Source organism: Papio anubis, chromosome 10, assembly GCF_008728515.1.
Source record: "Papio anubis isolate 15944 chromosome 10, Panubis1.0, whole genome shotgun sequence".
NCBI lineage: Eukaryota > Metazoa > Chordata > Mammalia > Primates > Cercopithecidae > Papio > Papio anubis.
The window spans coordinates 62,290,138-62,305,407 of NC_044985.1; the positions used below are offsets into that span (position 1 = coordinate 62,290,138).

At 39.9% G+C, this 15,270-nt stretch overlaps 1 protein-coding gene across 50 annotated transcripts in view; it reads right to left on the bottom strand.

Annotated features, from left to right (window-relative positions):
* Positions 1 to 15,270, bottom strand: part of TTN (titin) — a 272,676-nt gene that overhangs the window by 51,413 nt on the left and 205,993 nt on the right. For all 50 annotated transcript variants that reach the window (XM_031651844.1, XM_031651839.1, XM_031651871.1 and 47 more), the window contains 22 exons: positions 12,230 to 15,196; positions 11,579 to 11,899; positions 11,196 to 11,480; positions 10,798 to 11,097; positions 10,185 to 10,487; positions 8,672 to 8,947; positions 8,269 to 8,568; positions 7,874 to 8,176; positions 7,199 to 7,498; positions 6,546 to 6,833; positions 5,886 to 6,182; positions 5,495 to 5,797; positions 5,088 to 5,393; positions 3,913 to 4,200; positions 3,530 to 3,820; positions 3,152 to 3,439; positions 2,397 to 2,984; positions 2,202 to 2,306; positions 1,576 to 1,773; positions 1,188 to 1,484; positions 482 to 1,069; positions 88 to 390 (listed from right to left, as the gene is read on the bottom strand). In XM_031651844.1, the coding sequence (XP_031507704.1) occupies positions 88 to 390; positions 482 to 1,069; positions 1,188 to 1,484; positions 1,576 to 1,773; positions 2,202 to 2,306; positions 2,397 to 2,984; positions 3,152 to 3,439; positions 3,530 to 3,820; positions 3,913 to 4,200; positions 5,088 to 5,393; positions 5,495 to 5,797; positions 5,886 to 6,182; positions 6,546 to 6,833; positions 7,199 to 7,498; positions 7,874 to 8,176; positions 8,269 to 8,568; positions 8,672 to 8,947; positions 10,185 to 10,487; positions 10,798 to 11,097; positions 11,196 to 11,480; positions 11,579 to 11,899; positions 12,230 to 15,196 (9,495 nt within the window). The remainder of the gene's footprint in view (positions 1 to 87; positions 391 to 481; positions 1,070 to 1,187; positions 1,485 to 1,575; positions 1,774 to 2,201; positions 2,307 to 2,396; positions 2,985 to 3,151; positions 3,440 to 3,529; positions 3,821 to 3,912; positions 4,201 to 5,087; positions 5,394 to 5,494; positions 5,798 to 5,885; positions 6,183 to 6,545; positions 6,834 to 7,198; positions 7,499 to 7,873; positions 8,177 to 8,268; positions 8,569 to 8,671; positions 8,948 to 10,184; positions 10,488 to 10,797; positions 11,098 to 11,195; positions 11,481 to 11,578; positions 11,900 to 12,229; positions 15,197 to 15,270) is intronic.

Here is a 15,270-nt window from a genome sequence, read left to right on the forward strand (position 1 = left end):
GTATATATTCAGAGTTTGGCTTTTGGATAATTTAGATAAAATATTGGCATTCTGGAATGAATGGTATTGAAAAAGACAAATACTAACATGCTGCATCTTTCATTAGAACAGAATTTGAAGCCTCACTGGGTGGACCAATTCCTGCTCTGTTTTCTGCACTGACACGGAATTCATAGGTGCTTCCTTCTTGCAGTCCTGTTACTTTGCATCTGAGATCAGAAACTGGTGTTTTTATTGCTCTCACCCACCGCAGGCTTTTCTTTTCTCTCCTTTCTACATGATATCCTGTGATTTCGCTGCCACCATCATCCACTGGCCTTTTCCAGCTGACAGTGGCAGTGTTCTTAGTGACATTTGAGACCTCTGGTTTTTCAGGAGGGCCAGGGGGACCTGAAAAGGAAGCAAATTTATTAGAAATCCATGATTTCCTAAACTCTGCTATAAATGTTTCCATTTCAGTTCCCTCACATGCTCTACATACCAAATCTGTCTACCATTTTGACAGGTTCAGACTGTACAGGTTCTCCTTTGCCATAGTGGTTTACAGCTGAGACCCGGAAGACGTACTCATTTCCTTGGATAAGTTTGGTTGCCACATGCCTGCAAGACTGAATATCTTCAGAAACCACTGTCCACAAAAGTCGACTGGTTTCTCTCTTTTCAAGTATATAGGACTTAATTGGTGAGCCGCCATCTTCCAAGGGAGGTGTCCATGTAAGTGTTGCTTTTTCAGCAGAAACATTACTGATTTCAATAGGACCTGGGGGACCAGGTACATCAAGGACTGTTACCTTCACATGTTCCTCCTTCGTGCCAAAAGGATTGGTAGCAGTGATGGTGTATTCGCCGGCATCTTTTCTAGTGGCATACTTGATAGTAAGCATGGAAGATGTTGGGGTTGAAGTTATCTGAGTGATATCTGATGGTCTAATGTCTTTTCCTGCCTTGGACCAACTTGATTTTGGAAGGGGTTTGCCAAGAATGCTAATGGCATTCAAAACAATGGTATCCCCTGCTTTAATTGTTAGCCCATCTTTTATTGTGGGATCAAGGACAATTGTTGGTGCCTCTGCAAAGAAGAAAATACATTTTAATCAGAAAAGGAAGGAGGCTTAATTTGCTTTTTTTTTTTTTTTTTTTTTTTTTTTAAAAAAAAACAAAGTACATAAAAAGTAAAATGGACCTACCGTATTCATCCTTGCAAATAATGGTTCCTGTACTTTCTGATGGAGCACTGATAGCACCTGCTGTATTCTTTGCTCTAATTCTGAATTCATATTTTCCACCCTCAACAAGGTCAGTTACAGTAAAGGCACATTCTGGGACATTAACATGGTTGGCTTTCATCCAAGACTTGGAAGGTAGATCTCGCTTCTCCACTATATATCCAGTTAACTTATGACCACCGTCATATTTAGGTTCAGTCCAAATGAGAGTCACTGAATTCCTTGTTACGTTAATAACCTCAGGTTTTCCAGGAGGATCTAAAACATAAAAACAAAACCAGTCAAACAAATACCAATGTTTTCTTCATGTAAAAAATGCACATGGGTTTTTCTTCATATAATGACTTACCAATCGGGTCCAGTGCCACGACAGGCTCTGATGGGAGGCTTGGCTTGCCCACACCTGCTAAATTGATTGCCATAACTCGGAATTCATATTCGAGACCTTCAGTTAATCCTGTCACTTTAAAGTCTCTCATCCTTATCGGAGTCTTGTTAGCTCTCTTCCACAAAAGGCTGTTTCTTTCCTTGAACTCCAAATGATACCCTACAAAAGACCCAGGGTTGTATCAATTCACATACAAAGTATAAATGCAGCTTGATTTTACAATATATGTGTGTTGCCAAAATTATTTATACATATCCATATATATTGAACAACTAATCATTCTTGCTAGTATCTATACTTTTATTACCTAAGCATAGTGCCATTTTTCCCCCTTGGAATATGCATAGTTGTTGTCTTTTTTGTTGAACAATTTTAACTTACAAAAATAGATATTATAATTAAGAAATACTTTATTAACTATTAGGAGATTTTCAATAAAATTAAACATTAACCATATGTACTGAAAGAAAAACACATTTCTGTATAAGCAGATAGTGTTATCGATAAGCACACATTCCACTGTTCTCAGGGAAATATTTGTGAGGAATCTTGATGTAAAAGATGTAGGGTAAGAATAAACAAAATACCTGTAATTGGAGAGCCACCAGTTTTCCTGGGGTCAGTCCAAGTTAGAGATACTGAATCGTGTCTGACCTCCACAATATTGGGAGGTGGGGGAGCATCAGGCACATCTAGAAAAAAGTAGATAATGCAAGATTTATAATAAGAAGCCTCCTCAAAACCATGTTTTGCTTCATGTCTTCTGAATTTAAGACACTTACCAAATGGATGTCTAGCAACAATTGGCTCCGATTTCAGGCCTTCCCCTACACCATATTTATTTTCGGCACTGACCCTGAAGGTATATTCCATGCCCTCATGAAGTCTGGTTACTCTAAAGGTGGTTTTCTGGACAGCTGAGGCGCACGTCACCCACTTGTTGTTCACAGAATCCCTCTTCTCTAGGATATAGTTGGTGATTTCAGAACCTCCATCATCCTTTGGAGGAGCCCACTTTAAGGTCATGGCTTCTGCTGTGACTTCATCAAATTTGATTGGTCCAGTGGGGATGCCAGGCTTGCCAACAACCTTTATGGAGATAGTTCCTTCCTTGGTGCCAGCAACATTCTTAAGTGTGATTGTGTATTTTCCAGCATCAGATTTTTGGCAATCGTATACTATAAGAGTTGTGTTAACTGCAGATGACTCAACACTGACTCTAGTGTCAGTTGCTAGAGGATCTTCCCCTTTCTTCCAGGAGACTGATGGAGCTGGCTTGCCTTTTATGGGGATCTTAAGCCGGAAGTTGCTGTTTTCTTTAGCCAAGTAGCACAAATCAGGTAGACCCTTTAAGTCAAGATCAGGAGCCACTGTAAAATAGCAGAGATAAATTACTGTTATTTTTAAGGCCAGGTAATTAACTTTTTCACATACTTCTAGCTTTTAATGGATTTTTAGATAAGCTAGTGAGTAGGACACAAGAGTGCACTTTTGATGACAATAAAGTAAAAATGAAGATGTGTGGATAGAGCCTTACCAACATCATCCCTTGCCACAACAGTGATTTCGCTTGGGGTTCCTTCTCCATTTTCATTCTCAGCACTCACTCTGAAGGTATATTCCTTCCCTTCAGTCAGATCTTTTGCGGAGTACTGTAGGCTTAAGGATTTCATAACTCGTTGCCACTTATTTTCTTCAGTCAGGAAATCAACTACATATCCAATAATCCGACTTCCACCATCACTATGAGGCTTTTTCCAGCCAATGCTACAAGATGACTTAGTTACAGACCTCACTTTCAGGTCCACAACTGGTCCAGGAGTTTCTAAAGCAAAGGAGAAATGATAAGTGTAAGCCCCATATAGCAAAGGAAGGATGTCACTCAAAATGATGGGATGATGGTTCATTTGCTTACGGGAAGCTTTGACAGCATCACGAGTTTCACCGGGATCACCAATGCCATACTCATTTTCAGCAAACACTCGGAAGAAGTAGGATTTTCCTTCCTCCAAATTAGATACTCTGAAGCTCGTTTTGGAGCACTCAGTTGTCACTGTAGACCAGGATTTCCTCTCTGCATCACGTTTTTGTACCACATAGTTTATGATGGGGCTTCCACCATCAATAATGGGAGGCTCCCAGGTAACATAAGCAGAGTCTTTGGATATTTCCTTAACAGTCACATTGACAGGTGGCCCAGGAGTATCTGGATAAATAGTGGATAAATAAGAAATGAATGTGTAAAAAATACATATACTATTTTAAAATATATATGATTCTTTTTTGAAATAGACTTACCAAGCACTTTCACAACAATGGTATATTCCTTTTTACCACAGCTGTTCTCCAGGGTTAAGATGTATTTTCCTGCATCGTATTTGTTCACATTTTCACAGCGCAAGAAAGTGTCAAAGTCAGTTGACTTTATGTCCAGTCCAATCCTGTCTCTTAGATTGACATTAGGTTTAGACCAAGTAATCTTTGGAGGTGGGCGTCCTTTTACTGGTACATATAGTCTCATAGTAACTCCAGCACGTAATATGAGTGTCTTCCTTAAGTCCGCATCAAGTTCTCCCTCAGGTGGAACTGTTTAATTTTGGGTAAAGAAAGTTAATTAAAAATTTAATAGTCAAATGTATTTCCAAGGACTGGCCTTATCACTCCTAAAATACATTTATTTTCTAGAGCCAATTTCTTGTTCTTTAAAACTTCCTTAATACAATCCTCAAAACCATTTTTCTATTCTGTACTAATTGTTGATCTTTCCATTTTCCACTATGCTTTAGTTTAACCAGTCTTTCCCCGGAGGATCTGTACCTCCTCTTTCATGAGCCTTATGTACTCTGAAATGCTACATATACTAAAAGGAAAGTAGATGATTGATTTTTGGCTCCCTTTCATTCTTGTTTTTTCCTTTCTATATTCCATGAAGGTATTCTGCCACATATTCTAGCTCTCTTTATTATTTCATAGTAGGAAGAAAAGTACCTGGAGGGTGACATATAATATCAAGTAATTCAAATAAAGGGGAAATTATCATGGAGAATAAGCAAATAGAAAAAATAAGAAGAAGGGAAATTAAGATGGAGAGCCCACCAATCACATACTTAGGGAGATGGTGGATTGGAAAACAGAAACCCTAAGAATAGTAAATAGCTCCCTACTTCGTTAAAAGGCCTCTTTATTCATAAAATAAAATTCTTACATTCCAATAAAATTCTGTCATTCCATGTCTTTTGAAGACATGAAATTCTTATATATATGAAAAGCTTTTCAAAACCACAAATCATTTGCATTTGATTTGCCTGTTCTACAATACCGTAAAGTACCCACCCAGCTCTCCTAAAAAGTACTCCTGGAGTTAGCAAGTCTACACCTTGTAAATAAATTAATCTACCTAAGGGAGTTCTATTCTCCCTCTTAGAATATGATTAATAAGAAAAGCCTTAGGTATTCCCCCTGGTAATACTTACTTAAGATGTCCTTGGGGTAGTGTTTATCTGGCACATCACTGGGGTCACTGTATCCAATCTTATTAACGGCGTACACACGAAATTGATATTGTGTGTCTTCCATCAGGCCAGTAACCTCAAAGCGGGTTTTCTGTAGATTCTGTGGTAAGTTGCACCTCACCCAGTTATCGGAGTCAGCCCGTTTTACTTCAACGAGATAACCAATGATAGGGCTGCCGCCGTCATAGGCTGGCTTGCCCCAGGATAGACTCACGGAGCTACGAGTTGTATCATATACTTTAGGGAAAGCCGGTGGGCCAGGAGGATCTGAGAAGAAATAATGATAGGAAATTTTCATTCAAACCTCCTTCCTGGGTGTTTCATGCTGCTTTTAACACAGGATATGGATCTTGTTCATGAACACTTACACTGAGGGTCCCGAGCATAAGCGGCCTTGGATGCGTCACTGGGTTTGCCTGGTCCAGCTTTATTTATAGCTGTAACACGGAACTCATATTCGGTACCTTCTTGAAGACCTGTTGCTTTTAGTGTTCTTTCTATAATAGGTTTTCTGTTGACCTTAGTCCAGTTAACAGCCTGGGTTTCCCGCTTTTCAAGCAAATAGCCAGTAATGGGTGAGCCGCCATCATCTGCTGGTGGCTTCCAGCTGACTGTCATGTGATCTTTGGTTATGTTGCTAATAACAGGAGGATCACAGCGTCCTGGTGGGTCTGCAGAAATTGATTGAAAAGTTAATTTCCCAGACTAAAAGGTAATATTTAAAAAGTAAAATGAAAAATCACCGGGAAATGTTCCTACCGTATGGGTTTTTGGCAATTGCTGGTTCAGTGAAGACTGGATCGCCTACTCCATATTTATTTTCAGCACAAATACGGAACTGATACTCATGGCCCTCTATAAGTTTCTCCACGCTGCAGCTGGTGATAGGCACAGTTGCAGAGACTTGAGCCCAGTTGGGCCTGCTTGTTTCACGTTTGTCAACAATATAGTTGGTGATTTCTGAGCCTCCATCTTCAAGAGGCGGTTCCCAAGAAAGCATTGCACGATCTGAATACATTTTGTTGATTTTAACAGATGCTGGAGGACCCGGTTTATCTGAAAGAATAAGGAAGAAGAGTGAAGTCTTTCACTAAAATATCTGGAATGGGGAATGAATATAGAGTAGAAGTCTGGAGACCTGGACTGCAGTCTTTCTATTGTCAATTTCCTATATGACCTAGGAGATTACTTAATTTTTTAGAATCTTAGTTTCTTCATTTGTAAAATTGGGTAATTGAAACATGTGATTTTTCTAATGCTCTTTTTAACTCTAAAACATGGTTCTGTCATAAGAATAATTCTGTGCATAGGAAATATACTTTAGAATATGTATGTCTTCTCCCACATTATTTTGTAAATCCTATTTACGTCCCATTAACCAAAGTAAAATATGGGATTCTAATGAAGTTTATTAGTTACCTAACACTTTAAGCTTAATGGTGGCTGACTTAGAACCACTTGAATTTTCAGCAGTAATGGTATAGTCTCCCGAGTCCTTCCGGTTCACGCTGAATAGCTCCAAGGTGCACAGATTCCGCTGCATGGCCATCTTTATGCCTTCTGCTGGTTTTAGCAGTGTGCCATCTTTCTTCCAAGAAACCGTTGGCATTGGTTTACCAAAAACAGTAGCATCCAAGCAGACATTAGTTCCAGCTTTCACAGTAAGCAATGATTTCATAGCCACACTCAGGTCTATCCTGGGAGGGACTGGAAAGAAAGAAGATAAAGGACTTAATATATGCAAAGCTATATTATGTAATCCTTATTAATAATAGTGGGAAATTCATATGCTACCTCTTTCAAGAATGGAATTTTAATGTTATTTCATTTTGCATATTTTAAATAGACAAATAATAACTGCATTATTGAATAACTATTGAAATTATATTGTTGCCACAGTTGTGTATCCTGCTTTTATTATGATTCTCCATAATCATAATGTTTGTGTCTTTATATAAAATATCATTTTATTTTTCCTTTTTTCCTTAGGTGTATACTTAGTTGTTTATTAGGAAAAATGACCATCATGAATGCTGTTACATCTTTGCCTGTAATACTCAGCAGAATCTTACCATTTTCTGCGAGGATAGTCACTGGATCAGAAGGTTCCGAAGGTGGGCTAATGTTTACTGCGGTCCTGGCAATAGCTCTAAATTGATACTGAGCTTTCTCTTCTAGGCCAGTAGCTGTGTACTCTTCCTGGGGAATCTGGTGAGGTGCAGTATTGCACCGTACCCATTTATCACCAGGAAGTTTGCAAGCTTCTACGAAGTAACCAATAATTTTACTGCCTCCATCATGCTTTGGACGTGCCCAGATCAAAGATACAGTACTCTTGGTGACATCAATAACTTCAGGTTTCCCAGGAGGATCTAAAACAAAAAGAGGTACACTCACCATTTATCTTACTAGCAGAAGTTTAAACTTCCATATTTCACATCATCATCCCTGCTGCTAAGTAACAAGCTCAACAGGATGATAATTATCCCATTTTAATAATTGTCCAACTAGTGTGCACTTTTGAGTCCTTGCTGTATGCTTTAAAGGAAATTGTATGTCCTTTTCTTTTTTTAATATGTCATCTTCATTGTAAGAGATAAACCATATTCTTGAATGGGAGTTGTAATCTTCAGATCTCTACTACTGTCTATGTCTTGGAGTCCAAATCTTAGACTCTGAGATTTAAATGTGCCTCCATAATACTAAAACAACAACAACAGCAACAATAAAAAACCCCCAAAACTTACCAACTGGCATTCTTGCAGTTACATATTCTGTGGGTTTGCTGGGTGGGCTGGATCCAGCTTTGTTTAGGGCATAGATTCTGAATGAATACTCAAGACCTTCTATAAGGCCAGCACAAGGATATTCAGTTGACCGGACAGGAGTATCATTGGCTTTCACCCACAGCAAACTGTTTCTTTCCTTGCGTTCAATCAGATAACCAGTAATGGGGCTCCCTCCATCACTGTCTGGTCTGTCCCATGCAACAAAAATACAGTCCTTGTTGACTTTGGTGACTCGTGCATTCTTTGGTTCACTAGGAACACCTGGAGATGAAGACAAGGAAAATGTCAGTTTCTACATTCAGTAACAAACTAGAAAGAAAACATAACTTTTTTTCTCCTTCACAAAAACATACCAAATGGGAACTCCGCAACCATCTTTGGAGATGTGAGAGGCTCTGAAATGCCAAATCGGTTTTCAGCACGGACCCGGAAGATGTACTCCTGGCCTGGGATCAACTTTCCAACCCTGCAGGAAGTTTTTGTGACTGAAGCTAGAGCCGTGACCCAGTCACCTCGGCTTACATCACACTTCTCCACTATATAATTGGTGATGTTACTGCCTCCGTCCTCCAGAGGGATGTGCCACGACAGGGAGCAAGCATCGGCGTCTATATCAGAAATGTCAAATGGAGGCTGAGGGGGGCCAGGGGCATCTGCATGAACCAAGAGGAAAGAAATGTAAGAACAACGATCTGATGGGTAAAAATGTTTCAGAGTTTCATATTTAGATGGCCGTTTGTCTAATACTTAACTCACCCATGACTACAACTTTGATTTTCTGAGTGTCTGTCCCAGAACTGTTCTCTGCTGTGAGGCTGTAGTAACCACTGTCTTTTCTAGTCACATCTTTTATGATCAGAATTGAAGAGCTGTCTGCTTTATGCACTGCCAGGTGGCTGGATGTGACAACTTCATCTTCTCCTTTTTTCCATTTACAGGTGGGATGAGGCTTTCCATACACATGGGCTTCAATTCGGAGTTTTTTCCCAGCTTTGATAGTAATTTGCTCTGGCATAAGGATCTTTGGTGGCACTGAAAGTAAAATGAAAAGATACTAATTTTGGGAAGGTGGTTAAGTTTCCTCTGGTGGAGAACTATACTGGTTCAAATTAATGCTTGTATTACCGCCAATTTTTTTTTTTTTTTAAATACTTTAAGTTCTGGGACACATGTGCAGAATGTGCAGGTTTGTTACATAGGTATACACGTGCCATGGTGATTTGCTGCACCATCAACCCATCATCTACATTAGGTATTTCTCCTAATGCTATCCCTCCCCTAGCCCCCCATCCCCTTGACAGGTCCCAGAGTGTGATGCTCCCCTCCCTGTGTCCATGCGTTTTCATTGTTCAACTCCCACTTATGAGTGAGAACATGTGGTGTTTGGTTTTCTGTTCTTGTGTTAGTTTGCTGAGAATGATGGTTTCTGGCTTCATCCATGTCCCTGAAAAGGACATGAACTCATCCTTTTTTATGGCTGCGTAGTATTCTGTGGTGTATATGTGCCACATTTTCTTTATATAGTCTATCACTGATGGGCATTTGGGTTGGTTCCAAGTCTTTGCTATTGTGAACAGTGCCACAATAAACACACATGTGCATGTGTCTTTATAGTAGAATTATTTATAATCCTTTGGATATATACACAGTAATGGAATTGCTGGGTCAAATGGTATTTCTGGTTCTAGATCCTTGAGGAATCACCACACTGTCTTCCATAATGGTTGAACTAATTTACACTCCCACCAACAGTGTAAAAGCTTTCCTATTTCTCCACATCCTCTCCAGCACCTGTTGTTTCCTGACTTTTTAATGATCGCCATTCTAACTGGCATGAGATGGTATCTCATTGTTGTTTTGATTTGCATTTCTCTAATGACCAGTGATGATGAGCTTTTTTTAAATATGTTTGTTGTACAGCCAACATTTTAAAAAACACAGAATACACTCCAACCTGGGGGACAGAGCAAGACTCCATTGCAAAAAAAAAAAAAAAAAACCACACACACACAGAATAGGGTAGAAAACATAAGAGTGCACATGATAATGAATGAATGGGTATTGTTTCAGGAAATGGTTTTTAGTTATCTATGTGTTTGTATAAGTTTATTTACTGTGTGTTGTTGGCCCACCCACGTGTTTGAAAGCCACTGTTCTCTATTGTTTTTCAAGTATTTATAGAGCTAGATTCCTCCAGGAGAAATGTCTACATATAAAAGAAATTCTAATAAACTTAGCACATGACATAAATGAAGCAATGACTACTTACACAGTTGTTCTTTGGCTTCATACACTCCCTCAGCTTCTCTTGGCAAACTGACTCCAACAGCATTTCTGGCTGCTACTCTAAATTTGTATTTCTTTCCTTCCTTTAGGCCAGTGACAACAAGGCTGAGATCTTTTACCACTGAGTACTCTGTCCAGCGATCTGCAGGCTGCTCTTCTTCTCTGTAACTAATGATGTAGCCATCGATTTTAGCACCTCCATCACGCAGGGGAGGTAACCAGGCTAAGGTGGCACTGTTCTTTGTCATTTCAGTCACTTCTAATTTCCTTGGGGGATCCGGCTCACCTAGAAGAAAAACATAATGTATAAAATTACCTAGGTAACCTAATCAAATCCCCTTTTGAATGTACATAAGAGTTTTAGTATGCCATTTGCTCCAATGTACATAGAACCTGTAGTTCAGTACATTAAAAGTAAAACATGTAAGATGAGACAGATCAAAAAAGTGTTTCATGAGTGAGATAGATATTTATTACACTATTTGGGTCTCTACAAATGAAATCTCTTTCAGAAGTGGATTAAAATGGTATTAGTATCTTGACCTTGCTGAAATAGGAGGCTGGAGTTAAAAGGAGGAAGAAAGCATAATACTTACTTAGAGGATCTGATGCAAGCACTGGTTTTGGGACATCTGTTGGGACGCCAGGGCCATATTCGTTGACAGCAGTTACTCTGAAGTAATACTCATTCCCAGGGACAAGATTGGTTACTTGGAAGCTTGTTTTCTTAACCTCTGGGGTAACGGTTGACCATGTCTTTCTGTCTGTCTCACGTTTCTCCACAATATAATGTGTCACTTGGCTCCCACCATCATTTTCAGGAGGGGCCCAGGACACATGGCATGATGTTTTAGTGACATCTGAAACTTTCAAATCAGACACAGGTCCAGGAGTGTCTGTAAAGAGTCATAAAATCAGATATACACATCTCCTCAGCATCCCTATTAACAAATTCATTTTTGAAGTGAGAGGGAGAAGCATTTTAGTAACCCACCTAATACTCTGACATTTACGAATACAGCCTTTTCTCCTGCTGGGTTCACAAGTGTTAAGGAATATTTTCCTGAGTCATCACGGGTAGAATTGGGGATGACAAGGAAGGCCATAGTGTCAACCAGATCAACTTGTCCTTTTCTGACCACATTATCAATGCCCACTTTTCGCCAAGTGACTTTAGGGGCTGGTCGTCCTCTTACTATAGCAAAGAGACGAATAGGGCATCCTGCTCTCACTGTGACCAGTTTTCTCATGCTGGCATCCAAATCAATCTCTGGAGGTTCTGCAAATGACAGTAAGGTCATTAATTGATGTTTCAGAATGTGGGGAAATCATAAGAAATTAAGTGTGAATGAATCACATGCTAAAGGAAGGACTTACCTAGTATTTCTTTAGGTTTGATAGCTTCCTTTAGCTCTGCAGGGCGCCCAATACCAACTTGGTTTTGGGCACACACCCTGAACTCATATTCCTGGTTTTCATCCAAGCTGGTAACAGTGAATTCCTTGCGTACAAGCTGTGCTGCAGCATTACAACGTTTCCAGCCTTCATCAGGAGATGCATCTGCTATTTTTGGTCTCATTTCCACAACATATCCAATGATCGGTGCACCACCATCATAGACTGGTTTTCCCCACCCAAGAGTTATGGAATGTTTGGTTGTATCAACCACTCTGAGATTGGTTGGTGGACCAGGTGGCTCTGAAAATAAAATATAAGAATAGATATACATATGTTTAACTACTAATAGTGATACTTCAATGTGTAATTTTATATAGCCTAGCCTCAGTTAATCAAATATAGGTCGTCCAATTTTTCAATTAGAGTCCTCTTTATTTTCCTTCATAAAAATGAGAATCTACTATTGTTTGTACCTTTTAGGTATTTTGGTAAAAGGTCTATTTGGAAAAATATTTGCTAAATACAGTTTTTATGTAATGGATTTAGATGTTACATTAACTTATTTATCAAATACTTCTGTGCTTGAGATTAAGAGTTGATGTAATATCAGAAAAAACAAGGACATCCTACCTATGGGGTCTTTTGCCACCACTGGTCTTGAAGGCAAGCTTGGTTCTCCAATTCCAATTTCATTTTCTGCCTTGACACGGAACTGATATTCATGGTCTGGGAGGAGATTCTGTACTTTCATACGTCTCTCAGGGATTGCACTCTTGTTAACAGGGACCCATCGTGTTGAATGCTTTTCCTTTTTCTCCAAAAAGTATCCTGTTATAGACTTTCCACCATCATATTCAGGTGGATTCCAAACCACAGTCATCTCTTCTTTGCTTACTTTAGTGACTTCTGGGGGATCAGGGCGTCCAGGTTTATTATACTTGGTTTTGGCTATGACTGGTTTACTTTCTGTTGGAGGCCCTGTGCCTATTTTATTTTCTGCACGGACTCTGAAAATATATTCATTTCCTTCTATGAGACGTGTTACTGTAGTACCAGGTGTCAAGACAGTAGCAGAATAGGTAGACCAAACCATTCGCTTTGTCTCACATTTTTCTAGAATATAATTTTGGATTTCACAGCCACCATCATCTTCTGGTGGATCCCAGCGAACAGTACACCTATCACTGGACACATCAACAATTTTCAGATTTCTCACAGGACCAGGCTTATCTAAAACGTTGACAGTGGCATAGGCCACAAAACTGCCAGCTGTGTTAGTTGCCGTAACTACATATTTACCCCCATCACTTCGCTTTGCTTTAGTAAGAGAAAATTTAGATGAATCAGCACTGGTATCAATCTTGACCCTTGGTGATCTTGTAAAGTCTGTAGCATCTTTGTCCTTGGTCCATGAAACTTCTGGGAATGGTTTGCCTCTAACCCCTGCCTCAAGCCTAATGGTGTCCCCTGCTTTGACAGTTAGGACCCCACTTAATTTCAGATCAAGTACTGGTTTTTGTAAGTCTTCTTTAACAACAACTTCCTCTGTCTTCACCCAGTCACTTTCCCCACCTTCATTCTTCGTTTGCACTCTGAACTCATAAATCTGGTTTTCAACACATCTGTCAACCATGTAGTGAGTTTCTTTAATGCTTCCTTTATGCACTCTTTCCCAGTCATCAGAGCCCTTCAGCCTTCTCTCAACATGATATGACAGATTTGGACTGCCACCATCATAATCAGGCCTCCGCCACTTTAGGTAGACAAATGTCTTTCCTTTATCCGCAATGTGAAGGTTTTCAGGCTCACCTGGTCTGTCAATAGGGTTAATAGCCAGAATGGGAGTTTTTGTTTCGATGGTTGGCCCAACACCTACTTTATTCTCTGCACAAACTCGGAAATAGTATTCATTGTTGGCTAAAAGGTTGGCCTTGATTAATCGTTTAGTGACATCTGATGCAACAATTGACCAGCCTTTCTGGTTTGGTTTGCGATATTCTACTATGAAGTTTGTTATTTCTGAGCCGCCATTATCTAGTGGGTTTTCCCAAGAAATTGTACAGTTCTCTTTGGTTACATTGGTAACCTTCAAATTCTGGCAAGGCCCAGGTCTGTCAAGGACGTTAACGATGGCTGAACCTTGGGCATGTCCACTGCTGTTCTTAGCTGAGATGATATACTTGCCATGATCAGCTCTAATAGCTTCTTTAATTTGTAACTCAACACGAGGTAGATCCTGAATAATGTCCACCCTCTTTTCTCGTACCAATACTTTGCCTTCCTTAGTCCAAGTTATGTCTGGTGCAGGTCTGCCTCTGACTCGAGCTAGAATGCGGATAGTTTGGCCTACTCTCACGGTAATAACATCACGACAAGTAACATCAAGTTCTACTTCTGGAGGATGAAGGATATCTTTTGCAATCACAGATTCTGCTAGTTCTCTTGGCTCACCCTCTCCTACAATATTAGCTGCCTTTATACGGAATCTGTACTCATTTCCTTCAATTAGTCCAGGTACTCTAAAGGCACATTGCCTAATGAGTTCATCTTTATTAATCCTGTTCCATTGTGCTGTGCCAGGTTTCTGACATTCCACTACATATCCTAGAATGGGGCTACCACCATCACTGAGAGGCTTTGTCCACACCAAATCAGCTGTTTCTCTGCTCTTGTCTTTCAGTTTAGGATTAATAGGTGGTCCAGGTGGTTTGATGGGACGGCAAGCTTTTATTGGATCGGAACTTGGGGATGGTTTGCTTAGTCCTGCAAGATTTTCAGCAAAAACCCTAAACTCGTATGTATTTCCTTCATAGAGTCCAGTCACTCTGAACTTAAGGTCAGCAATAGGTGTTTTGTTGACCTTCACCCATTTGCCAGTTACTTCTCGACGTTCCACATAGTAGCCAGTTATTGGACTGCCACCATCAGATTTTGGCAGGGTCCAAGACACTGTTGCTGCATTTTCAGTAATGTCAGTAACCACTGGTTTACCAGGAGGAGATGGAGGACTAAATTTATGCTTAGCAACAGTAGGTGTGGAGTCAAGGGGAGGACCAACACCTATCTTATTCTCTGCTTTAACTCGGAAAACATATTCACAGCCCTTCTGCAGATGTGGGATTTTCAGCTTTGTCTTACTGCTTCCCGAAGAGACAACACCCCAAGTGTCTTTCCTTGTATCTTGTTTCTCAACAATATAATTTATCACAGGGCTTCCTCCATCATCCTTAGGTGGCTGCCATGAGATAGTCATGTGTTCAGGAGTAACATCCAGAATATGAATAGGACCTGTTGGTGGCCCAGGAACATCAAGAACAGTAAGATGTACGGCTACTGTTTTGCTACCAGCTGCATTGGAAACTGTGATTTGATATTCTCCAGTGTCTCTCCTTAAGCAGTTCTTAATGGTAAGTACTGATGAGAAGTTGTCTGTTTCAACTGTGTAGTGCTCATCGGTTTTAATCTCACTCCCATCGGTTGTCCACTTTGCGGTAGGAACAGGCACACCTCTTATAATAGCAGGGAATCTGACTGTGGTTCCAGCCTTTACCACAAGACCTTCAATTAATTTCACATCTAGCTCCACGGATGGAGGCACTGAAAAGTAAACATGAAAAAAATTAGATTTTGATTTTCACCTACATGAATAATTTTAAAAAGAAATAAGATAA